Below are 23681 nucleotides of genomic sequence, written 5' to 3'. Positions count from 1 at the left end.
GTTTTATGAGCAAATCCTGAAAGGAATAAGAATCAAGCTGAATTTGACTAAGTCACGGGACGAGCATATATTCTTGCCAGCTTTCAATTTTTGAGACATTGTTCAAAAGTTGATTAAATCAATGCTTAACCCAACCTGGGCATCTGGCCCAATCAGAAGAAAGTTGATTGGAGCTTTCTTTTTCAATGGGGCACGCTAATGCCCAATGTGCTCACAAGTCACACGTCTCAACATAACCATGATTTGATAGAGAATAATTTCCTGCAAAAAGAGAAAAATATGAAATTAGAGAATAATTCAATTTTTTAAAAAAAATCTAATGTTTTTCTGGCAAAAACGACGCGGTTTGAAGCTCCTGCAAAACTGTGACGGTTAAGTCGTTGGAACTTGTAAAAGAAGGTGGGTTGGCTCGGCTAACCTTGCGGCATCCACATGGACAAAATCAAGTAGCCTACTCTTGACTCTTCGTTCTTCACCCTCCAGCTTTTATCTGCGGAGCTCAATTTAGCCTGGTACGGAATCTTATGCTTTCTTTCAAGCTGCAAAAGGAAGATTAAAAATATCTCAACTTTAGTCTTTAGTATTTTTTTGAAAGTTGATTGACCATAGTCCTTACTAGCTGATCGTGTTGTCCAGTTCATGTGGGTATGCCTTTAACTTCGTATGCTTTCCTTGCGCATTAGTTTTCACATCTTCTTTTGATCTTTTCGTGTGTTTTTTTAATTCATTCTTTATTTCTTTCTCCTTGTCGAGCCACTGCTGTATGGCTTGATAATTTTTCATTGAATTAAGGATTTAAAGGAGTTTGATTTTTAGGATTGCAAGCAAGTTTACGTACTGTATCATCACTTCTTTTTTATTCACAAATTTTGATTTATAGTTTGTTTCTTGACATTGGGTCAGCTTTTGCCTGTCAAATTTCTGTCTTGGGTTCCTTTTTTTGTTGATTGAAAAGCTTCTTGAGATTGTTCAATCTTTGGTTTTGATTTCTTTACGCTTATCGATTCCTTGTTTCCGTATTTTTGGTTCAGAACAATTTTCAGCTGGAAACGATACAAAAGTACAGGATGTGTTATCTGGGTCTGAATCATTAACCACACTTCAAAAAGTAGCATTCATTTTTTCGAGTTTCTGATACAAGAATGGCTTCAGCTGATAATGGGAAACACAAGAAAGAGATTGAGGAATCTAATGATACTCAAGCAAAGAATCAAGGTCAAATCCCACTTGACATTTCTAGCTCTCGAAAGACGCTACTAAGTGGTGAAAAACCTGGAGGAAGGTCTGTCAATATGTTTAGTTCTATTCCTAACCGAATAAGGTTGCTCAAGTTTGGGTCAGCATCGAACAAATTCAAACAGATAGCTGAGCAGAGAGATGAGATTTCACGATCTGTGGCTTGTTCCAGTGGTAGTCATGGTTTTAGAGACCGCCTGAATGGGGTTTTTACACGAAAAGTTGATTGGGTCTCAATCAAGAAAATGTGCAAAGAGTGGATAAGAAACCCAATGAATATGGCCTTACTTGCATGGGTCATTTGTGTTGCTGTCTCAGGTGCTATTCTGTTTCTTGTCTTGACTGGAATGTTAAACAAGGCAATACCAAGGAAGTCCCAAAGAGATGTCTGGTTTGAAGTTAATAATCAAATTCTCAATGCACTGTTTACTCTTATGTGTTTGTACCAGCACCCAAAGAGATTATACCACCTCGTACTTCTTTTTAGGTGGAGTCCTAAAGACATTGCTAAACTTAGAAAGATTTACTGCAAGAATGGGACTTATAAGCCCCATGAGTGGGCACACATGATGGTCGTTGTCATTCTGCTCAATCTGAACTGTTTTGCTCAATATGCACTTTGTGGTCTAAACGTGGGTTACAGAAGATCTGATCGACCTGCTATAGGAGTTGGGATATGCATATCTGTTGCAATAGGTGCACCTGCATTTGCTGGTGTTTACTCCATGATGAGCCCCCTTGGAAAAGATTATGATTCTCAAAGGGATGAAGAAGCACAGGTCCCAATCACTACAGGTGAAAGTGTTAGGCCAGACCAACTACGATTGAAGTCGCTAGAGAAGAGATATTCATTTGCATCAAGTGATGAACAGAAAGTGGTTGTAAATCAACCAAGATGGAGTGGTGGGATACTCGATATTTGGAATGATATATCTCTGGCATACTTATCTCTATTTTGTACCTTTTGTGTTTTTGGGTGGAATATGGAGAGGCTTGGATTTGGCAACATGTATGTTCATATTGCAACTTTTATCTTGTTTTGTATGGCTCCTTTCTGGATTTTCACTTTGGCTGCAGTTAATATTGACAATGAGGCTGCCAGAGAGGCTTTATCTGTTACCGGAATTATTCTTTGCTTATTCGGTTTGCTCTATGGGGGCTTTTGGAGGATTCAATTGAGAAAGAGATTCAATTTGCCTGCTTATAACTTCTGTTGTGGTCATCCAGCAATTAGCGACTGCACATTGTGGCTTTGCTGTTGTTGGTGTACTCTTGCTCAAGAAGCACGGACTGGGAATGCTTATGAGATTATCGAAGATAAGTTTTGCCGAAAGCAAATGGACAATGGTGATCAGTTGTCACCTTTGCCACGTGAAGATGGAATGGTACAATTCAGATCTGACCCAAATTCTCCAAATGTGAACAGCTCTAGCACACCCAAGAAAAGCATAGGTAATCCTCCAAGTCCCAGCAGATTTTCGAAGGAATATTATAGTCCAGAAAGACAGCTCTATGCCATAGAGGAGCCCTCTGCAAAAGGTAAGGATGAAACCATGAGTCCACCAGCTCCATCATTGATACAGAGAGAATATTCTTAGCAAATAATCATTTTAATTTGAAGTTTTCATGGTATATGAATTTTTGTTAAAACAATTATGTAAATTTTGTTTGTATTTTGAGTTAATTCAAAAGCAGTTATTACCTTCATGCTCTTTTATGCAAATATCTGGCACTTTGAAAACGTTATCTTCTGTTCTATCTGTATTCATTACTTTGAATTTATAGTTAAATTCTTAGCTGAATAAATGCACTTATTCCCGAAAAGTTTGGAGGGTAGTAATCTTTCTGGATTACTATAGGTAATTCGCATGAGGGTTAGATATATCTGTGAATATACTTTTCTTTCTCGTTTTCTCATAGTCTAGTAAATTGACCTTGGTTTATTACCTAGACCTGGAGAATCAGTTGGGCTCCCTAGAAAGTTTTAGTTTATTTTGGTTAATTCTGAAAGATCAGTTGTCTTATATATGTTGGTTAAACTGACAGCCTTTTTTCAATCCCACTGGCTCTGATAACAAGAGCAGTTTCATGGGCTTTTGTGATGGGAACCTTTTTATGACCAAGGACTGAATTTTTGGTTTGTTTTTTCTCTAATAAGTATTCTGATGTCTGTCTAACTATCTTTGGTAATTATCAATGAAGCACCATGGTCATTAGAGATCTTGTAGGGATTGCACTATGACTTTATTTGACTCCTACAGAATACTATGACACATTTTACATCAAATTTTCTCTGCTTTACACGCACTTACTCGAGTACTCACACGTCCCAAAACTTTTTTGGACGTAGAGTAGTTAAGTTGTCACATAATGAAGGGGTCATTCTGCTTGTTGGTATTGATTCCTCCTATTACCAATTTCTACCAAGGTAAGACTTGCTGTTTCATTAGGTGCTGATAGGTCCTTTTCTCCAATAGGTCATATTTCAAGCTGTCGATAGATATGTGTAGGACACACTCAAGATAAGTTTGAAATACCATTTCTTGTTATTTCTAGCCACTTTATTGGTGTAATCATGATTCTCGTTAAGGTGGTTGATGTCTAGTAGCAGTTCCATGTGTACAGTGTAAATCAAATCGTATGTGGCATGATGCATCTCTCCCATGTACATGTAGGCATTTATGCCTTAACCCATGTAGTTAGGCTTCAGTGAGTAACTTGAACTAAGTGTTGTTGTGGAACCAAATAATATCTTCCCTCTTTACGATAGGGTAGATGGTGATAGCACGGATTCATTGAACCTTACTTTAGTGTATTTGCTAATCATATGTGGTGGGATGAAGATTGAAATCGTGGGTTCAACCAATCTTTGCTTGGGTGATCCTTGATTATACCAGGAGTTCTACGATTAGCTATTCTATAGTTTGATTGTCCAAATGAGCCATCAAGTGGAATAGAACTCATCCCTAACTCTCTCTGAGACATAAGATGACTCCTCACAAATTTGATTGTTTTTGCTCACGATGACACAATGTTATTGATTGTTGTATTAAAACCCTACTTTTTGCTATTATTTTTTGCACTATTGTTGTTAGTGGGTAGGTGCATGATCAACTGTTTTATATTTGATATTACCGAAATAAATGTTAGGTTTGAGTCATTGTTCCTTACTTTCTGATGCTTGTTGCTTTTTCCATGACCGATGTCTGCGCAAGCAGTTAAAAGAATCATGGAAGTTACTTCTTGTCTTCGCATTTTCAGTCACCTTTTTTATTTTATGTCTACATTTTTATAAACTTCTGTTGCCATATCTGAATAAATACATGCCATGTTATGCTGTGAGGCAAGGGGGAGTAGTAGTTATATTTGGAGGCACAAATTGACAATACAAACTGGTAAAGATTGTATCATCATACCTAAAAACTTTTTGGTTGCATGATGTTGGCTGGAGAAAATGGTTGCAGAAACTAGGATTTAAAATCATGGAAGGCTACTGACCTTTCAAAGGAGCCATGTACCTCTCTAATCCCCAGATTGGCTGTTTACATGTAAAGAATTTAAAGCACAACCAAAATTCTGGTACTAAGTTATAGAATGCAACAAAATGAAAATTGCATTTGCTTAAAGGGTGTTCCTTTTTTTTTTTTTTTCTCAATAACCTTTTGTTGAATATCTGTCTAGACTCCGTCTAGATTAGTTTATCAGAAATAGACATAGGGCTGGAATGACGAACCTCGAATCTTATGAGAGCAAATTATAAGTCTAGTCATTCGACTAACCGTCATGGGTGGTGCTTGATGAGATTTTAATTTTTTTGCTTATGCGCATTTCCTCCATATTTCTTATCTTGTTTTTTAAGCCTTTTCCTCTTCTTTGAGCAAGGAAAAGGGAGAACATATCGGTTTCCTATTGATGGGCTGGCTATATGGCTTTCGGATGGCAGGAAACAGCTCAGTTTCCTTGAAGATGTGATGATTGCAACCGCAATAACGTTGGATAAGTAAGCAGTGGACCACGTTTCAAGGACTGAACTTGCTTACTCTAGAGCATTCCTCATTCGCAACCCTCTGATCTTGATCACATCACACTGCAAATCAACTCAACATTTATTTTAATGCTTCGCTTTTGTCAGGCTCCAGTCTGTAGTTTACGAAGACATTTTGATCTCTATTGTAAAAGACAAAACCCAATTTGTCTTCGTATCACTTGCAAATTGGAATGGAGTGGACCCCTGTTATTCATTACACAGGACTAAAAGGTGGACTGCTAAAAACATCATTTAGTAAAAATATTGACATTTCCTTCAAAATTTGGACCGAAATTTTGATGGGATTTTTTTTTCGGAAAAAAAAATTAATGGGATTTAATCAAATAGGCTATTGTTAAAACTATATTATTCTTTTTTTTTTTTTTTTGGGCAAGTTAATGCCAACTAAATTGACTTTGCACAATTGAGCTTTCTTGCCGCAACCCATAGAGTAAGCTTAAAAGTTAAAACAAAACAATCCACTATTATCTCTAAAGCAAATCTTGCTGACGATTGAAGAAAAGCTAATGAGAAGCCGAAAATAATACTAGCGACAACTTCACGGAAAACGCGGAATTATAACATCTGACCCGGATTTTATAGTTTTCTCAAATAAAGGCATAGTTTTTCTATTTTTATCAAAAAGGTCCCTAACCACTAACTAGAGTAATGCTGGCCATCTCAAATTGTATCCCAGAATTTTAATTTCAAATGATTGTCATTTAACAGTCAGATCAGATTACTCTCGGAGCATGGTAATAAAATATTTTACTTTCTTTTCTTTTTATTTATCCTTTTTTATTTTTCTTTTTTTTTTTTGTAAAAAATATAAGAGTTTAACCTTAAACTAAAATAATGTTGTGAAAAACTCATTAATTTAGAGGTAAGCCACTCTCTTTTTTACACATACAAGTATAGGTTTTAAGTTCTTTTTCTATAGTGTAAGTAATAATATTCTTTGAATTATTTAAAAATAAATTCAACTCATTTTAAGTTCAAATACTCAGGTAGTGCCACAACATAACTATTAGATAAGGTTTCGATAAATTTTCTATGCTAAGTGTCAATATATTATGATTTAATACTAAAAAAAATCATAATATTATTATGTAAACTTCTTATGAGTAAAATTCATGTTGATAATTAGCAATTAATTGATTAAATTATTAGAGGTAGTCAAATCTTAACCATCCACTAGAATAATAGGCATGTGGTACATGATCAATAAACTAAAATTTAAGAGAGGGTCTATGATACGACTTGGCCCATTGCCGTGAATCAGATCGAGCTCCAGGAGACAGCAAGGAAGAAACCCAGCCTACAGAAATGGAAGAAGCCCAACCCTTGAATGAGACTCAAGTTAGAGAGCAGCTCAAGACAGGTCCAGCTCGCGCGAGAAAGAAACCAGGATGGCTCAAAGACTTTGTTATTTGAAGAAAGTTCGAGAATGCTTGGGATATCAGAATAACGAATATTGTCCTGTTTCAATTATTGTTTTGCTGTTATTATCGATTTTATTATATTTAGTTAGTTAAGGGTGCGTGACTGTTTCGGCAGGAAGAATATATTTGTACTGTCAAGGGACCCGTGAGGTCATTCAAGAAATATAACATTTTGTCTTTTTCTCAGCTCCGCCTTCTTTCTTTTCTCTGTAACTCCCTTGTCCCATTTTTCTTTCTTTCTTCAAATTCTCTTCCCCACCAATTGGAGCCTGCACTCGCTCAAAGAGTGTTATATCAACTGGTGCTTTCATTGCATTTCATCTCTTTACACATAAAAAAAACAAAAAAAAAATGACTATCACAGAGCCAACGATTGATTCAGCGATTCTCTCTACCATGAAGACACTCATTGAAAATCAAACGCTTGCTGTTTATCAGACCTTACAGCAATATATGTCCATAGTTGATTCTCGATTTGAGGAGTTACGTTCCCAAATCTTCAGTGGGTTCTTCCCGTCCAACGGTGCCGGAACCGACATCTTCGCTTGTACTGTCAAGTGTTGCTGATATCTCTCCTCTATTGCATTCTATGAAAATAGATGTCCCCAAATTTGATGGCGCTGATCCGAATGGTTAGGATTTTCGCATCAACTAGTTCTTTGATTTTCATGGCACCCCTGACCATTTACGCCTCCGTATTATATCTTTTCACATGGAGGGGAAAGTAGCAGCATGGTATCAATGGATGAAGGCCAACAACTTGCTAAGCACTTGGCAAATTTTTTTACTCAATCTTAAGCAAATATTTGGTACATCTATGTATGAAGATCATCAAGGTAACTGAAATACTAACTAGGCAACCCAAGAGGGGGGTGAATTGGGATTTTAAAAATTATCTTAGGCAAACCACACAACAATTTAATCTAATGCCTTAATAAATTCGAAAACAATAAATTCAATAAAAGCACAATAATAAATGAGTAGGGGAAGAGAAAGCAAACTCAAGGATTTTTACGTGGTTCGGCAATCCCCGCCTACGTCCACGCCTCCAAGCACACCGGGCTTGAGGATTCCACTAAGCAAGCCTCCAAGGCTTCAAACGCTTACAATTGACTTCCAAGGTGTCAATGGACCTTTACAACAAGAGATTATCCCCAATCTCTTAACCCAAGTGTATCCCAACACTTACAATCTTTTAACTTGATTTTACAAAAAAGATTACAAATGAATCTCTCTCACACAATGTGTTTGATCACAAGTGAAAGCTCAATGTGTGAATGAATAAGATGAATACAAAGATTTAAAGCTCAATGAAAGTTGTATTCTCAATATTTTGCTCAATGATGATCGTTGGAATTCTTCTTGTTTGAATTGGATTGAGCTTATTTATAGTTGGAGCTGAAAAACTAGCCGTTATAGATTGTCTGCACGAAAATGGTTCGCCGTTAACCATTAACGGTTAACCGTTTGGGCTGGTCAAAGTTACCGTTGGGCTAATTTTCAAATAAACGGTTAGCCGTTTAGGCTTACCCTTTCGCCGTTAATTTCCAGAGACCTGCAAAACAAATTTGGTTTAACCGTTCTTACTAAACGGTTCAAGGTTAGCAAACTGGAAATAATCGGTTAACCGTTTTCAATAAACGGTTCACCGTTAGTTTCCAGAATCATCATATTAACAATACTTTAAAGAACATGCTTTCTGGAAATTATCGGTTAGCCTTTTTAAATAAACGGTTAGCCGTTTTTAAATAAACGGTTAGCCGTTTGCTACAGTGATTGCTATAGTAACCTGCACAGTGCACTATTTTCTAAAATTACAGTTTGACCCCAAAACTTTACAAAACTGTACCATAGCCCAACACGTCATGAAACTTTGCAAATAGGTCCAATTTTAGAATTTTTAAGTAATGCTTTGTTAATCCCAAAACTTTTTAAAATTATGTTATAGCCCAAAAATGTTATGACACTTTTCAAATAAGTCCTTTACCAAAATTCAAGCAATACTTGTTTATTTCAAAGTTTTCGAAATTCTTTCAATTAAACCATAAACTTTGAAAAACAACCAATTTCATAAAATCATTTTTCCATTAAGAATGAAACATTTATAATGTGAAACTAATGATTTATTTAAAAAGAATAAAAACAATCAATTTCATAAAATCATTTTTCCATTAAATACAAAACATTTATAATGTGAAAATAATGATTTATTTAAAAGAATATTAAATAATTTGAGCTTAAAAAATTAATCATTCTTAACTTTGTTTGTTATCATCAAAATCAATATTATGGAAACATATATGTTAACAGTAACCTCTCCAAACTTACCCAAAAACATCGACTATTGCTGATTTTCAATCCGCCTTTGAGGATTTGATGAACAAGGTCACGGGGATCTCCGAACCACTGCTGGTTAGTTTCTTTATCACGGGCTTGAAACCCGATATCCGGCGAGAACTATTATTTGCAAGACCCACATCTCTCATGGAGGCTTTTGCTTTAGCCAAAGCGTATGAGGCACGATCGGAAGAAATCAAGACCTCCAGCCGATCTTGGACAAAATGGACACCTTCATCTACTCACACTCACCAATCCACCATTACTGCTTCACCGAATCCTGCACATAAAACCCCAACAACAAGTCCTTTTCCTAGTTTTTCGGCCACTAAACAACCACATCAACCCCCATTATTGCCTACTCCTACTATGCCCATTCGTAGATTAACTCCAGTAGAGTTAAGAGAGAAAAGAGAAAAAGGGCTATGTTACAATTGCGACAAAAAATATCATGCCACACATCGTTGTCGTAGCAAGTTTCTGTTACTAATGGGTACCGATGATGAAGATGATGAGCCGAGTGATGACACTTTTATTCATGAACAACCAGGAGAAGTAGTCACAGCTGACATATCCAGTTTGAATGCCTTGACTGGACAATCTAATCCATGATCTTTAAGGGTGCTGGGCTTCGTTGCCAGCTATTAGTTTTAGGTGTTAATTGACAGTGGCAGTACTCATAATTTTTTTAAGCCGCCATTGGCTGAACGACTTGGCCTTTCCGTTCAAGCTATAACTCCTTTTCGAGTTTACATTGGCAATAGTGATTTTCTCACTTGTCGTTTTCTCTGCCCTAAGGTGCCTATCAATATGCAGGGGCATGAATTTCTTTTGGACTTCTTCCTTTTGCCAATTGAAGGCCCAGATGTTGTCTTTGGGATTCAATGGTTACAAAGCTTGGGAAGAATTTCTATGGATTACTCTGAGATGACGATGGACTTTAAGTGAGAGGGACAATCTGTTATTTTACGTGGAAACCCAATTCCAAACCCAAATCTGATCTCTTTTAATCAGTTTCAGGCCTTGTTATCAAATGCCAAAATCGACAGCTTATTTGAACTTCATTCTCTACCAACTGAACCAACAGCAACTCACACATCTACCAACACATTACCGGATAATGACTTAGCATTTCCAGAGTCATTGCCTGAATCTATTACTACTCTCCTTAAAAAATTTAAAGTATTATTTGCTTCACCCACTAGTCTTCCCCCTCAACGATTATTTGATCACAAAATACATCTTATCCCAATTCCAAACCAGTCAACGTTCGCCCGTATTGGTATCCTTATTTTCAGAAAACCGAAATGGAGAAATTGGTGAAAGAAATGTTAACCCAAGGCATCATAAAACCCAGCCAAAGCCCGTTTTCCTCACCGTAATGCTAGTAAAGAAAAAATATGGCTCATATAGATTCTGTGTGGATTACCACGTTGTGAATGCGGTGACAGTAAAGGACAAATTTCTCATGCCCACCATTGATGAATTGTTTGACGAACTGGGCGGTGCTCGGATTTTCAGCAAACTTGATCTACGAGCCGGATATCACTAGATAAGAGTTCACAAGAGGGATACTTATAAAACAACGGTTCGCACGCATGAAGGACACTACGAGTTTCTTGTTATGTCGTTCGGTTTGACCAACACGCCGTCCACTTTCAAGCAACAATGAACTAGCTATTTGCTTCTTTTTTACACAAATTTGTTATTGTCTTTTTTGATGATATATTGGTATATAGTGCATCATTGGCTGATCATGTGTATCATTTGGAGCAGGTCATGAGTTGTTTATACACATCTCAATTTTATGTCAAACTCTCCAAATGTTTATTTTATCAGGAATCAATTGATTATTTGGGCCATATAGTGTCGGCTCGAGGAGTACATACGGATCCTCAAAAGATCACAGCCATGGTGGATTGGCCTTTACCGAAATCAGTGAAGCAACTGAGAGGATTCTTGGGGCTGACCGAGTACTACTAACGTTTTATTCAAGGCTATGCAACCATCGCAGCTCCTCTCACTGAGTTGCTTTGTAAGGAGGCTTTTCATTGGAATCCTGCAGCTACTCAAGCTTTTCAAGCATTAAAGAAGGCCCTTGTGGAAGCTCATGTACTTCACTTGCCAAATTTTACCTTGGAGTTCGTTATTGAGACTGATGCTTCTAATGTTGGGATCGGTGCTGTGCTAATGCAAGCCAGGTATCCTCTATCTTATTTTAACAAAAAGTTGGGTCCTCGAATGCGTGCATCCTCGACATATTTGAAGGAATTATATGCTATTGTCGTTGCAGTTCAAAAATGGCGTCAATACCTCATTGGCTGATTTTTCTTTATACGCACTGACCATAAAAGCATAAAGGAATTATTTCAACAAGTTATTCACACACCAGAGCAGCAATTTTACATTCACAAGTTGATGGGTTATCAATTCAGAATTGATTATAAAGTTGGTAACTCCAATAAAGCTGCTGATGCTTTATCTCGAATTCATGAGGAAAATGTGACTGAAGAACCCAAACCAACAGCTCTTTGTTTGTCGTTGGTAAGTCAACCTTCTAGTGAAATATTGGCAGCTCTGGACAAGGAAAATGGCTCCCTTCCTTATATGAAGCAACTCCATCAGAGGTATGCAGCCGATTCACTCACTTCTAATTTCTCAGTTCAAGGAGGGTTACTGTTATTTCGACATCGGTATTATCTCAGCCCCCACTCATCATTAAAAACTATGCTACTCAAAGAATTTCATGAGACACCTATGGCATGACATGCTGGTATTAAAAAGACATTGGTACGTTTTCATCTACTTTCTTTTGGCCTAAGATGAGGAAAGATGTTGAGCAACATGTAGCCGCTTGCCTTGTTTGCCGGCAAATTAAATATTCAACTCAAGTGCCGGCGGGTCTGTTACAACCTTTGCTTGTTCCTTCATTAGTTTGGGATGAGTTAACCATGGATTTCATTATAGGGCTGCCACTTTCGAGAGGATTTGAAGTAATTCTAGTTGTTGTAGATCGTTTATCAAAGTCAGCTCACTTTGGAGCCTTGCCTTCTCAATTTACTGCTGTCAAAACAGCAAATTTATTTGCTGACATGGTTGTAAAGTTACATGGATTTCCTAGCTCTATAATTTCATATCGTGATCCTATCTTCATGAGCAACTTTTGGCAAAAATTGTTTGAATTAAGTGGGACACAGTTACGCCACAGCACGACCTATCACCCTCAAACAGATGGCCAATCCGAAGTAGTTAACAGGGGGCTTGAGCAATATTTACGAGCCTTCACACAAGACAAGCCACATACATGGTTTTCCTTTTTAGGCTGGGCTGAATTTTGCTACAATACAAGTTATCACAGCAGCTTGCGTATGACTCCCTTTCAAGCCCTTTATGGCCGACTTCCTCCTACAATTCCAAGTTACTCAAAGGGCCCTACTTCAATCCAAGCTTTAGAAGACATGTTAATTGAGAGGGATTCCATGCTTGGCTTATTGAAAGAGAACTTGCGACAAGCACAGCACCGAATGGCTCAATTGCAGGTGGGTGATAAAGTGCTGGTGCGCCTTCAGCCATATCGTCAGGCATCAGTTGCTAAATGCTCATCTCACAAGCTGGCAAGGCCCTATTATGGACCATTCGACGTGGTTGAGCGCATTGGACCTGTTGCTTACAAGTTAGATTTACCCACGGATTGTCGAATTCACCTGGTGTTTCATATTTCCTTACTCAAACCTTATGTGGGAAACTCCTCCATTGACGTTTATTCACTGCCTCCAGGAAGTGTGGATAACAAGCCCATTTCACTGCCAATTGTTATTTGTGCTGAGCAAAAGATACTTCGATAAGGCAAAGAAATTCCATAAATTTTGGTGCAATTGTCTGATAGCTCACTAGAAAATTCAACTTGGGAGGACTTTAAGGAATTTCGTAAACTCTATCCTGCACTACACCTTGAGGACAAGGTACACTTTCAAGGAATAGGGAATGATACGACTTGGCCCATTGCCGTGAATCATATCGAGCTCTAGGAGACAGCAAGGGAAGAAACCCAGCCTACAGAAATGGAAGAAGCCCAACCCTTGAATGAGACTCAAGCTAGAGAGCAGCTCAAGACAGGTCCAGCTCGCACGAGAAAGAAACCAGGATGGCTCAAAGACTTTGTTATTTGAAGAAAGTTCGAGAATGCTTGGGATATCATAATAACGAATATTGTCATGTTTCAATTATTGTTTTGCTGTTATTATCGATTTTATTATATTTAGTTAGTTAAGGGTGTGTGGCTGTTTCGGCAGGAAGAATATATTTGTATTGTCAAGGGACCCGTGAGGTCATTCAAGAAATATAACATTTTGTCTTTTTCTCAACTTCATCTTCTTTTTTTTCTCTGCAACTCCCCTGTCCCATTTTTCTTTCTTTCTTCAAATTCTCTTCCCCACCGATTGGAGCCTGCACTCGCTCAAAGAGTGTCGTATCAGTCTCAACTCCAGAAAAAAAGAAGAAGAAAAAAATAGAAACACTAGAAGGGTATTCCATTTGCTTCCATAGGATCATTCGATCAGGTACCTATTTCACACAGATGAACAAACTATGCCCACATTTGAGAAAGCTTTAAACTTGTAGGAACCGGATATAATTACCAAAAGTACAATGACGTAATCATTGAGATTTGGTCAAAGAGTCAAACCGAGTTGGCTTGAAAATTTGCTCACTGCTTACCGGTCCTCACTCGCGGCAAAAACGTGTGCTAAACGAAATTTTTTTTTAACACAAACCTCGGCCGCTGTGCAATGAAACCAACCACGTTACACCACGTCGACACCCTCAACGCCGACAACCCCAAAATGCCCATACTTTAATAATTATATCACTCAAATGCCCTTCCCAAATCCCAATCCTGTCTATATAAGCCACGGTTCCCACCCAAACTTGGAAAAGCCATCACCAGTTCTCTCTGGTAACCCTTATCCAGAATCACAAAACAAATTCATTTCATCTTCAGTTTCTCTGTTTTTGTTGTTGCCATTTTTTAAGGCTATTCCGTCAAGAACTGGCTAACTCTCAGCAGAAAAATCCGGAAGATTCCGAAAACAAGAACCAGCGCGTGGTTCTTGCTCTGTATGATGCCTTAAAATCTCGAGACGTTGAAACGGTACACAAGATCCTTGCCCCGGACCTAGAGTGGTGGTTCCATGGCCCGCCGACCCACCAGTTTATGATGCACCTTCTCACCGGCAGCACCACCGCATCGTCAGCATCGCAAAGCTCCTTCGTATTCGTTCCTCTCTCGATCACATCGTTCGGGCCCATTGTCCTCGCCGAGGGCTGTGATCACAGCCGTCAAATCAGCTGGGTCCACGCCTGGACGGTCGCTGATGGGATAATTACTCAAGTCAGAGAATACTTCAACACTTCGCTTACCGTCACCCGCTTCGGTAAAGACTTGTCTGGCCAAAGTCAGAGGAAGAAATCACCACCCTCTGATTTCCCATCAACAGCGGAGATTAATCCGGTGCATTGCCCCTCCGTTTGGGAGAGCAGCGTCTCCAACCGGGACGGTAAATCTGTCCCGGGTTTGGTTCTCGCTCTCTAAGCAAACCAAAAAAGGGACCGAGATTGATCCTGTGCAGCCGCGTGTATTATAATATTATACCATATTAACATATAAATAAAGGCTGCACGTGACGCGTGTCGCCCCCGTGTGGGCCGTCGCTTAGAGATGTGAGTGACTGAGGCCCTGGTTGGGGGAGTGCTTTGGGTTGTTTTCGCCTTTATTTTTGTGTCTGGCTTTCCGGGTTTGTTTGTTTGATATGTTGGTCTTTCCGGGTCGGATCATGATGTGTGAACCCGAACTCGGTTGGTTGTATCCAGCTGTTGTTTATGTTAATTGGTGCTTTGATTATCGAATAAAAATTGGTTGTTTTAATAAACTTGTTATTGGTTTTGTTTTTGCTTCTCACATTTTGGTGTTGTTGGTGTGGTTCCTATCACCAAAATGGACGGTGATTGATGACGATTTTGAAGTCTTATTTATGTTCAAACCCATCAATGCCTTTCATTTTGTAAGCCCTTTTACGTGTGGGACATTTTATTTAGATTGTTTTTAATTATACGAGTATTAAAATCTAATTTAATTAGTCATATGTTTGGGGTTTTGCGAGTTGGGACGTTTCGGTACCATCCAAAAATTGTTATAAATCATTGCAAATTTTATTCGGAAAAATTTATTGAAAAGAACTGGAGATTAGCTATTTATTTTGACTCAGAAATCTCTTTCATTTTTTAAAAAAGAGAAAGTTGATGGAGAAATTAAGAAAAAAGACGTGACAAGGTGCTGAAAAAGTGGAATGAGTCTCCCAATAAAAAAAAGAGCAAACAGACGTTTTGGATTGGCATTTTGTAATTATTAAAACAGGGCTTTTTAAATAATCAACGAACTTCGCTTGCCACGTGTACGATGATTTTTTATGACAGCTAATTGTGTTCACATACAAAAAGATGGGTTGGTCCACACGAGAGGGTATTATCAGAAAAGCATGATCTCATCGACGATAAGATGATCAGCATCGATCACAGCTTATACGTGACGTCGTGACCCACCTTTTTTCTTTTTTCTTTTCTTTTTTTTGGGCTTTTGGGACCATTTTCTGTATGAATTATGTTCAAGGTTCCAATAAATGTTTACAACTTATCGTTTAAAATATGAATAATTAAACGTACATTGTTTCAAAAATGACCATTTAAACTTTTTTCAATAAATCTCATTTATTTAGAAATTATTGTAAAACATTGATTTTAGTGGATGTTATAAGACATTAATCTTGATTTAGTGGACATTATAGTAATATTAATATTAAAAAATTACTAACAAAATCAAAATGATCTAGTGGATAAATCTTGAGGTCTTGATGTTTTTTTATATCATGAACATTTGCCAATTTTATTAATTAATCTTAAGATTAGATAACATTGGCGAACTATTATTCAAGTAAGTATAGCAGTTATAAAATACTTATATCTATAGGTTTTAAATTACGAATCTATAGATTTGTTATTCTTTAATTAAGAAAATTCTTGTTTAATTAAGAAAATTCTTGTTTAATTTTCAAATTAGGTAAATTTTCGTTTTCTTGATTTGAATAACTTATCAAGAACAGTTTGTCACGGTACATGCATTAATATTTAATACGTATATCCTTTCTACTTATCCAAATTCAATGTTCAATTTCAATGTGGCACGGCTCTCATATCCCTTAATCTACTTGTTGGATTTTAATTATTAGCCCACAGATTCTAAAAAAACTCAATTCCCAATATGAAATGAATGACAGTTGATGCAAATTGATTTGTCTTCAATTAAATAATTAAACGAAGTCATTTGATTTTGATTCCTTATGGAATATCGAAAGCACTAACGTATATTTGTGTATTACTCAAGCTTAAAAGATAAACTTTACATAATCTTTTGTTAATTATTATTCATAGATTAATTAATACCAACCAACTTCAAGTAATATTTAATACCATTATAACAATCTTAATCATTATTATTTATAAAGAAATTAATCCTAAAAGTAAAATAATAACAAAAAAATCACACTAACTTTTATTTTACTTTAAGGCTGATTTAATAAATTATTTTTTTCTTTTCACTAATATTCTCAAGAATATTATTGTAAGGGTATTATTGTGAAAACAAAGAAAAAGTTAGGACTTTTAGGTACTTTTCAAAGTATGAGAATAAAACGAGATTTACCCTTTATTTATTTATTTATTTTTTATCCAAGAACTATGATTTTACTAATCGATTACAATACAACATAATTAAATTTATAATCCGTTCCATTTTCATGTTTTTAATAATAAGATAAGAGCTCAAACCTTTTTTTTTTCTTTTTCATTTTCTCTCTTATCACTTACATATGAATATGTAGAGATTATTATAAATTCAGAAGGAGTAAGGAATAACAATATGCTTAATGAAGGGTATATTCTTGTTACCTCATTTAGTTGATGAAAAGGGGACCAAAAATTAAAAAAAAAAAATCTTATGGCATATATGGTATTTGATTCCTATATACAAAAGTTATTTGTCAAAATTATTCCACAAAATCTTTGGCACAACATCCTTATTTCCCGAAAATTCCAACAGCAACATGCTCTTGCAATCTTAATTCTTATATGCTAATTAATTAATCAGGTTAGTATAAAAATATTTGATATTTAATTTGTTGTTCTCCTATAAAATTGCTTATAAGGGTATATTAATTCAAGAAGATTATGTTAAGACGTTTAAGGTATCTTACAACATCATCGATGCAACATCGATCGTATATTTTATTTTTGTAATCTTAAATTGCTCAATGACATTGATTTTACCAAGATATACTTTGTGTGTGGAGAATGGTTATGTTGGGAGCATAGTGGGTGCCTCTTTTATTCATTTTCTTTTTCTTTTCCCCAAGAATCTACCCACTTTAATTCCCGGAAAAAAGGGCAAGAAATTTATTTCTTGTGAAGGAATATGCTGATGGTAAGTTGATGAAGAATCCATATCCAACAATTAAAACCTTGTTAAGTTGTTTTTGCTAATTTTTTTTTTTAAATAAGCATACCACTCTAAGGTGGGGGTTAGGCGAGACCCCTACCTGTCATTTATTAAAGATAATGAAAGATACAAGGAGGGGGACAAAAACCAAAACCTCCAATTAAGAGAAAAATATACAAAAAAAAAAAAAGATTAAGGCATACCCTAACATGAGAATCATAATAAAATGACTAATGAGTAATGAAGATTGTGATAATATGTTTTACGATACTTACGGCCGGTAAGTAATTTAAATCCCTTTTTCGATTGACCAACAATGCTAAAATCGAGACTTAAATCTATTCTCTCCGAATTTTGCCAATTTGTTAAACAAGCTTTTTCTTTTCTTTTCTTTTTTTCCCCCTTGTGGTACCTGCCAAAATCGATTGACAATTACATTACTGTATATATAATGTATTGGTTGAAAACTTGCACAAAAGAGAATCAATCAATGACCAAATTGACGTATTGACTCTGAATACGATGGCATCCTTATCACAGTGATCAAATCGTCCAATGTTTGATAAGCTTCAATACTTATAGACTTATTAGTAAAACATTAAGCTAAAATAATTGGGAAATTAGTATACATCATGATGCTTATCGATAATTATGAGAAAAATGAAAATTAATTCTGTCACTTTGAGGCTTACGCGAAGACTTTTTGTACATACGCAACAACTTGATTGTATCAAAATCAATAAAACTCAGAATTTTGAGATTGAACACTTCAAATGAGAACTTATTCTAACTTTAATGAATCTCTATGCATTTTTATAAGTTTTTGATCAAAATTTTTTTTTTTATATTAAATTTATGCATGATTGTTAATTAATGAATAATTATGATGTGTGTTGTACCCTATTTTTCCGACCTTATACATCAGTGGGAGATCGAAACCCAAAGAAGAAAATAATTATAATATCCAATTTTAAACAACTTCCCGTACTCTTGTCTATATGGCACATCGTGACAATATTCTAAATACGACATGAACTCTGTAAGTCATTTTAGTAAAAGAAGGGCTCTGTATACAAGGTAAGATATTCTGGTTTGCAAGCAAAAAAATAAACTAGTGCTCTTTCTGTCCCTTAAGTCTTTTTTTCCTTCAATTGTTATCGATAAGACTCATGATTTCTGATTTAAGTATCAAAGAGTCTTTACTAATACCAACCTTGACACCCTTATGACTTTCTTATTTTGCAAATCAAAAAACTTGGCTTCGAAGTGATACAACACTATCTTGAGAAGGTTTTATAGCCATGTCCCCCAAAAATTCAATCACATCGTTAAGCCAAATTTTGGTATCAACAGTGTGAAAAAAAATAATAAAAAAGGGGGGGAATAGAACAAAACTCTCGTCTACATATAGAATACAATTTCACACGGTGCCTGGCTTGGGGTGTACAATTTTTGCAGGGGTGTACGAAGTAAGCTCTGCATAAATCTGGATTGATATGCATGTTGGCCCTATGGTGGACCGTTATTTCTTTGGGTCCTTTTTTATTTTTGGTAAAGAGTATGACTATTGGCACCCCTCTAAATACCTCTTAAAACCCCTTTAATTATTTTACAATTTTAACCTTTATTAAAATTACATAATAGGACAATTTTTAATTAAACCACCACTCAAAAGTCCAATAATTTTTTTCTCTTGTAAAATCTAACATTTTAGAAATTAAATAGGTTGCTTTTTCCTCTAATTTTCGTGTAAGGAATTTACCACCAATAACTATAATAGAGAAAATGAAAACCCATTATTTTTTCTTTCAAATGTAAGGGACCCCATTATTGCAATAGATTTTAATAATAAAAAATAAAGAATGGGTTTTACACAATAAGTTCTAATTAAGGGTATTTTTGTTATTGATGGAGGTGTTAAAAGAATTATATAATTTTTAAAAAAAAATTAATGGAGTTAATTAAGAAAATGGGTGTTAAGAAATATTTAGAGGGGTGCTAATAGTCCCACTCTTTTGTAAAACCTTAACAAATTCCAGTATTGGGCTGATGGGACATGCTTAATAAATAGAGTTATGCTATTTGAACTCTTTGATGACAAAGGGACGACAGAAACGTGAGTCCCTTTGTCTGTTGCTTCAACTCCATACATCATCCTTTGTCAGTTACTTTTTTCATTTAAAAAATAAATTAAAAAAATATTAAAATAATGAAAAAAACCCACAAAAGTAACAAAAGGAGATGACAATAGCAGCACTTTTTTAGTTCCGATTTTTCTTGTTGTCTTCTCTCTCTCCACCTCTCACCTCTCATTTAACGTGAGCCATCTGCATTTAACAAGGAAAAATCGAGTCCTTCTCTGCATCTCGCTTATCACAAGGAAGAAGTTAGATCTGGATCCCCAGCCGGGCAGGAATGATGACCAATTGCTGGGGGTCGATTTCCTCTTCCTTCCAGATGAACGGAAAGGGAAGAACGAAGGAGGGGAGTAAACTAAGGAAAGGAAAATATGGCTGGGGAGGGAGGAGATAAAAAATGAAAAGAGATGATCTGCTTTCCATTTAACAATTCTTTATTTTATTATTTATTATGGCCCCACGCAGAACTAAAAGAACACAAAGGAAACGCGTAAAACGACAGTGGGCGCTGCGTTTCTGCCGCCCCTTTGTCTTCTTTTAGTTCTTTTATCATTTTCCTAATAAATTTATTTTACCACAAAAAAAGGAAACAAAAGCAAGAAAAAAAGAAAATATGCGCGCGCATATATATATATATATATATATATATATATACACGTACATATATTAAAGGAAAAAGAAACTAATAGAGGAGATAAAAGAAGCTCTCTAATAATATATATAGGAATCAAAAGCCAATTGATTAAAAAGTTTAGAATTACATTACATATAATATATACAGAGAAGTCACTATAGAATTAAAAAAAGAAAGAAAATCACTTCCATTAGAAACTCACATGATATAGTTTTATATAATTAATTGTGAAGCAAATTAATTATCAGGTTTCATTCTCTTCAAGAATCACCAGCAAGGCTGTGATGAAAGAATAATCCACCTCCGGATGCACTCTTACTTTGAAATTTTCTTTGCCTTTGCAAATACTCCCCCATGTGTAGTTGTGATTTGCCTGTAAAATATAAAAGCATAAAAATCAAAATAGTTCTATTCCATAATTCCTGAAACACAAAAAAATAAAAAATAAATAAAAGCTCCGGGCTAGCTGGCTGTGTGATTAAGATCCTGGAGAGTTACTAGTAGTAAAAGCAACTGCCCAGGGGACTACTACCTGGCAAAGGACAGTTTTTCCCCTGTAAACCTTGAAAGATAGAGAAGTAAAACTTCCTGTGACGTAGAAATCGGGTGCCCTTTTGCCAATATTGTTGTTGTTGGGCAAAAACACTTCAAGCTTTGTCTTAATATGAAGAGGGCTGGGCTGCTCAACTCTGAAGAGAATGTCGTTGCTATCTTCTGAGCTTTCACCGGGATGAACCGTCCACTCTTTTCGCCATTTAAATGACTATCAAGAATTCAAGATCAATATCAAGTTGTTAGGATTATATTTTTTTTTCTTTAAAACGGCTTGTTTGTAACCATCGTGCTTCGAGTTAATTTTAAAAGAAGAAAAGAATTAAAACAGTCGCTTTGTTTTAGTCCGAAATAACATTTCATTGTTCTAATTCTCATTTTGGAAATTACAAACGCCATAGAAATGACTGATAAGGTCAAATCAAGTTAAAAAATAGTTTTCTTTTAAAAGATTACCATCGTTTGCAACTGTTATGTTAATTTAAACAGCACAACGGCTAAAGCATTTGCATACCTTTTGGCGCATGGTGAGGAGAGGGATGCCCGCGGGATCGCGCATGACTCTTTTCTTCTGAAATTTCCATAGACTGCCATCAACCTGAAGAAGCAGGTTTCCACTGATGTCAAAAACATCATAATGTGCATTAGACATGCCATGAATCCTCTTCTTCACAAGCATTTCCATGGTGTAAGGCACACAGAAGTTCTCGCCGACGATGTTAATAATGGGAACTCCATAATCCCACCCCGAATTTTCCATTGGAACTAATTGATAAAAAAAAATTTGATTTTGTTATTGGTGCTGTGTTGATACAAATAACCAATCTCGTTCTTAATTGAGTTCCTTGCTTTCTTACAAAGGTTTTCAACTAGAGCTCTTTTAGGGCTTTTCTCCACATCAATTTCCTGGAAAATCACCACATCGAATCTAGTAATTTATAACCAAACAAAAAGGGAAAAAAAAAAAAAAGAAAAAGAAAAAGAGAAAGAACCTTGACGACCCTTTTGAGTTTGATGGGTTTGTTGCAAGGAAGAGTTATGGAGTGGTTAAGAAAATAAGCACAAAATATGAAGTGCATGAAAATGTTGAAACACACAACAGCTCCAACAAATAATTTTCATGAGTAAGCACATTATCATATGCAAAATGAATATTGCAAAAATGGGTTAGGAAAGCAACCCCATTCATTTTCCTTTATTAAAGGGTTAATAATAACTGGATTCCTGAGTTTTTATCATTTCTCTATTAAAGACATAATATTTTTATTTGTATCCAATGAACCTCTAATTTCAATTCAAATAATCAAAATATCCTTTGAATTAACTTAAATGTTAAGGAAAAAAAATTATGTAGGTTGGACGCACTATGCCATCTGTATATTTATTTAATAACTTTTTCACATATATCTATTTAGTGAATAAACAAAAATACATGAATAATATTACATATACTTATTAGATGGTCTAATGCGGCCATCCTAAACAAGTTTTTCCGTGTTCATTGATGGTTAAGAACTTAAAATTGTATATTGTGAGCATAATTTAATGGTTTGTTGATCATCTCAAAATAAATTTGGACCTATTTGATGCAAAGAGATAAAAGGATGTCCTTATTTAGAAAAAAGTAGAAAGTTTAGAGAGCCCATTCTCTAAAGCGATAAATTGTGCTTGAAAGATCAAGAAGTTTCTAGGTACAAATTAAAATTAATGCTGTTCAACAAAATGAGACTCGTATAAAAAAATGCTGCAATGTACAGAAAATCATGTACCAACAACACCCTGGTGGCGGCGGCCTACTCTTTCAATATAATTTGTTTATTTCATTTCAAAATTTAATGTGCAAAGAGCATGGAAAAAACAAAAAATATCAAAAATGAATTTGTGATGAGTGAAATTACAGGGAAAATTTTCAAACACATACCTTGTTGAAACTTCAAAAATAAAATGTGGAATCAACTGATCTTTACATATGAAATTTGTGGCTGCATATTACATGCAGCACCATGCATATAACACAAATTTTGTGTCACGATAATATTATAATTTCTGAAAGAAAAGCAAGGAACAATTAAACATCCAATGGCGGAGAGAAGAAACTCAGAGATATAAGAGAGCGAACGGGGAGAATTTGCAAAAATTGTTTGTCCCCAAAAGGAAAGAAAAAAAAAACTGCCATTGAAATTTGAGTTTTATGCCTATATGTTTTGTGGTCAAATTTAATTTACAGCTTGTGTTGTGGACCACCCAATTGCAACATATTTAACAAAAAAAAAATATTTTCAGTGAAATAGATAGGCATTAAATAAATACTTTTGAAATGGGATAATTATCTTTAACACAAAAAATATGAAAAAAACTAAAATATCTAAATCATCATACGTAAGTAAAAATAAAAAATAAATTTTTCATGATTTTTGTTAAAATTTTGTAACTCTAATTTAGTCAAAATAGCATTCTCAGATGCAGGACAAAAAATAATAATCTTGAAATGAAAATACGACCAAAATGATAATTGGAGGGTACAAAAGAAAAAAAAATTGCAATTAGCAACATTAAATTAAATTAAAAAAAAAAACTAAAAATAGGGAAGAGAAAAGGTCTCTTTGCCTACGGAAATCCTCAACCTAGATTCCACTTTGTACCGGAAGCTCTAAACAAACAGAACAAACGAACTCTAACCATGAAACCCAGATAAGAAGTACAACTCATAATCAGAATAACAAAAAAATCAACTCACAATAATTGAAAAACCTTATATATTCTTTTTTTT

At 35.4% G+C, this 23681-nt stretch overlaps 3 protein-coding genes across 7 annotated transcripts; 2 read left to right on the top strand and 1 right to left on the bottom strand.

The window, feature by feature from the left end:
- The first annotated feature begins 70 nt into the window (after positions 1–70).
- LOC18045140 lies at positions 71–2943 on the top strand. 3 transcript variants are annotated; one of them, XM_006435787.2, is made up of 2 exons: positions 71–512; positions 1032–2943. In XM_006435787.2, the coding sequence occupies exon 2, from the start codon at positions 1143–1145 to the stop codon at positions 2832–2834; it is 1692 nt and encodes a 563-aa protein (XP_006435850.1). In that variant the 5' UTR covers positions 71–512; positions 1032–1142; the 3' UTR covers positions 2835–2943. The 3 variants fall into 3 exon arrangements, with proteins under 3 accessions (XP_006435850.1, XP_006435849.1, XP_006435848.1); XM_006435786.2 differs by lacking the exon at positions 71–512 and adding an exon at positions 521–641; XM_006435785.2 differs by lacking the exon at positions 71–512 and adding an exon at positions 521–645.
- Positions 2944–13958: 11015 nt separating this feature from the next.
- Positions 13959–14969, top strand: LOC18045139 (senescence associated gene 20). Its single transcript, XM_006435784.2, has one exon. It carries the CDS (start codon positions 14255–14257, stop codon positions 14630–14632), a length of 378 nt encoding a protein of 125 aa, XP_006435847.2. The 5' UTR covers positions 13959–14254; the 3' UTR covers positions 14633–14969.
- Positions 14970–20603: 5634 nt separating this feature from the next.
- Positions 20604–22852, bottom strand: LOC18045487 (protein LURP-one-related 14). 3 transcript variants are annotated; one of them, XM_024186570.1, is made up of 4 exons: positions 22833–22852; positions 21426–21817; positions 20889–21122; positions 20604–20732 (listed from the first exon to the last, which is right to left on the bottom strand). In XM_024186570.1, the coding sequence occupies exons 2-4, from the start codon at positions 21669–21671 to the stop codon at positions 20604–20606; spliced, it is 609 nt and encodes a 202-aa protein (XP_024042338.1). In that variant the 5' UTR covers positions 21672–21817; positions 22833–22852. The 3 variants fall into 3 exon arrangements, with proteins under 3 accessions (XP_024042338.1, XP_024042339.1, XP_006435845.1); XM_024186571.1 differs by lacking the exon at positions 22833–22852 and adding an exon at positions 21904–21925; XM_006435782.2 differs by lacking the exon at positions 22833–22852 and having other exon boundaries at positions 21426–21846.
- Between the last annotated feature and the right edge of the window lie 829 nt (positions 22853–23681).

The sequence above is a fragment of the Citrus clementina genome, unplaced genomic scaffold (genome assembly GCF_000493195.1).
Source record: "Citrus clementina cultivar Clemenules unplaced genomic scaffold, Citrus_clementina_v1.0 scaffold_4, whole genome shotgun sequence".
Classification (NCBI taxonomy): Eukaryota; Viridiplantae; Streptophyta; class Magnoliopsida; order Sapindales; family Rutaceae; genus Citrus; species Citrus x clementina.
Note: the sequence above shows the minus strand (reverse complement) of the source record. Positions and strands in the feature narration are given on the sequence as shown.

Bases quoted from the DNA above. Each gene is read 5' to 3' on its own strand.
- LOC18045140 (XM_006435787.2), top strand. From the start codon at position 1,143: ATGGCTTCAGCTGATAATGGGAAACACAAGAAAGAGATTGAGGAATCT.
- LOC18045139 (XM_006435784.2), top strand. From the start codon at position 14,255: ATGATGCACCTTCTCACCGGCAGCACCACCGCATCGTCAGCATCGCAA.
- LOC18045487 (XM_024186570.1), bottom strand. From the start codon at position 21,671: ATGGAAAATTCGGGGTGGGATTATGGAGTTCCCATTATTAACATCGTC. The intron at 21,123-21,425 runs GTATGCAAATGC...AATTCTTGATAG, and splicing joins TCCTCACCATGCGCCAAAAG to TCATTTAAATGGCGAAAAGA. The intron at 20,733-20,888 runs GTAGTCCCCTGG...TATATTTTACAG, and splicing joins AAACTGTCCTTTGCCAGGTA to GCAAATCACAACTACACATG.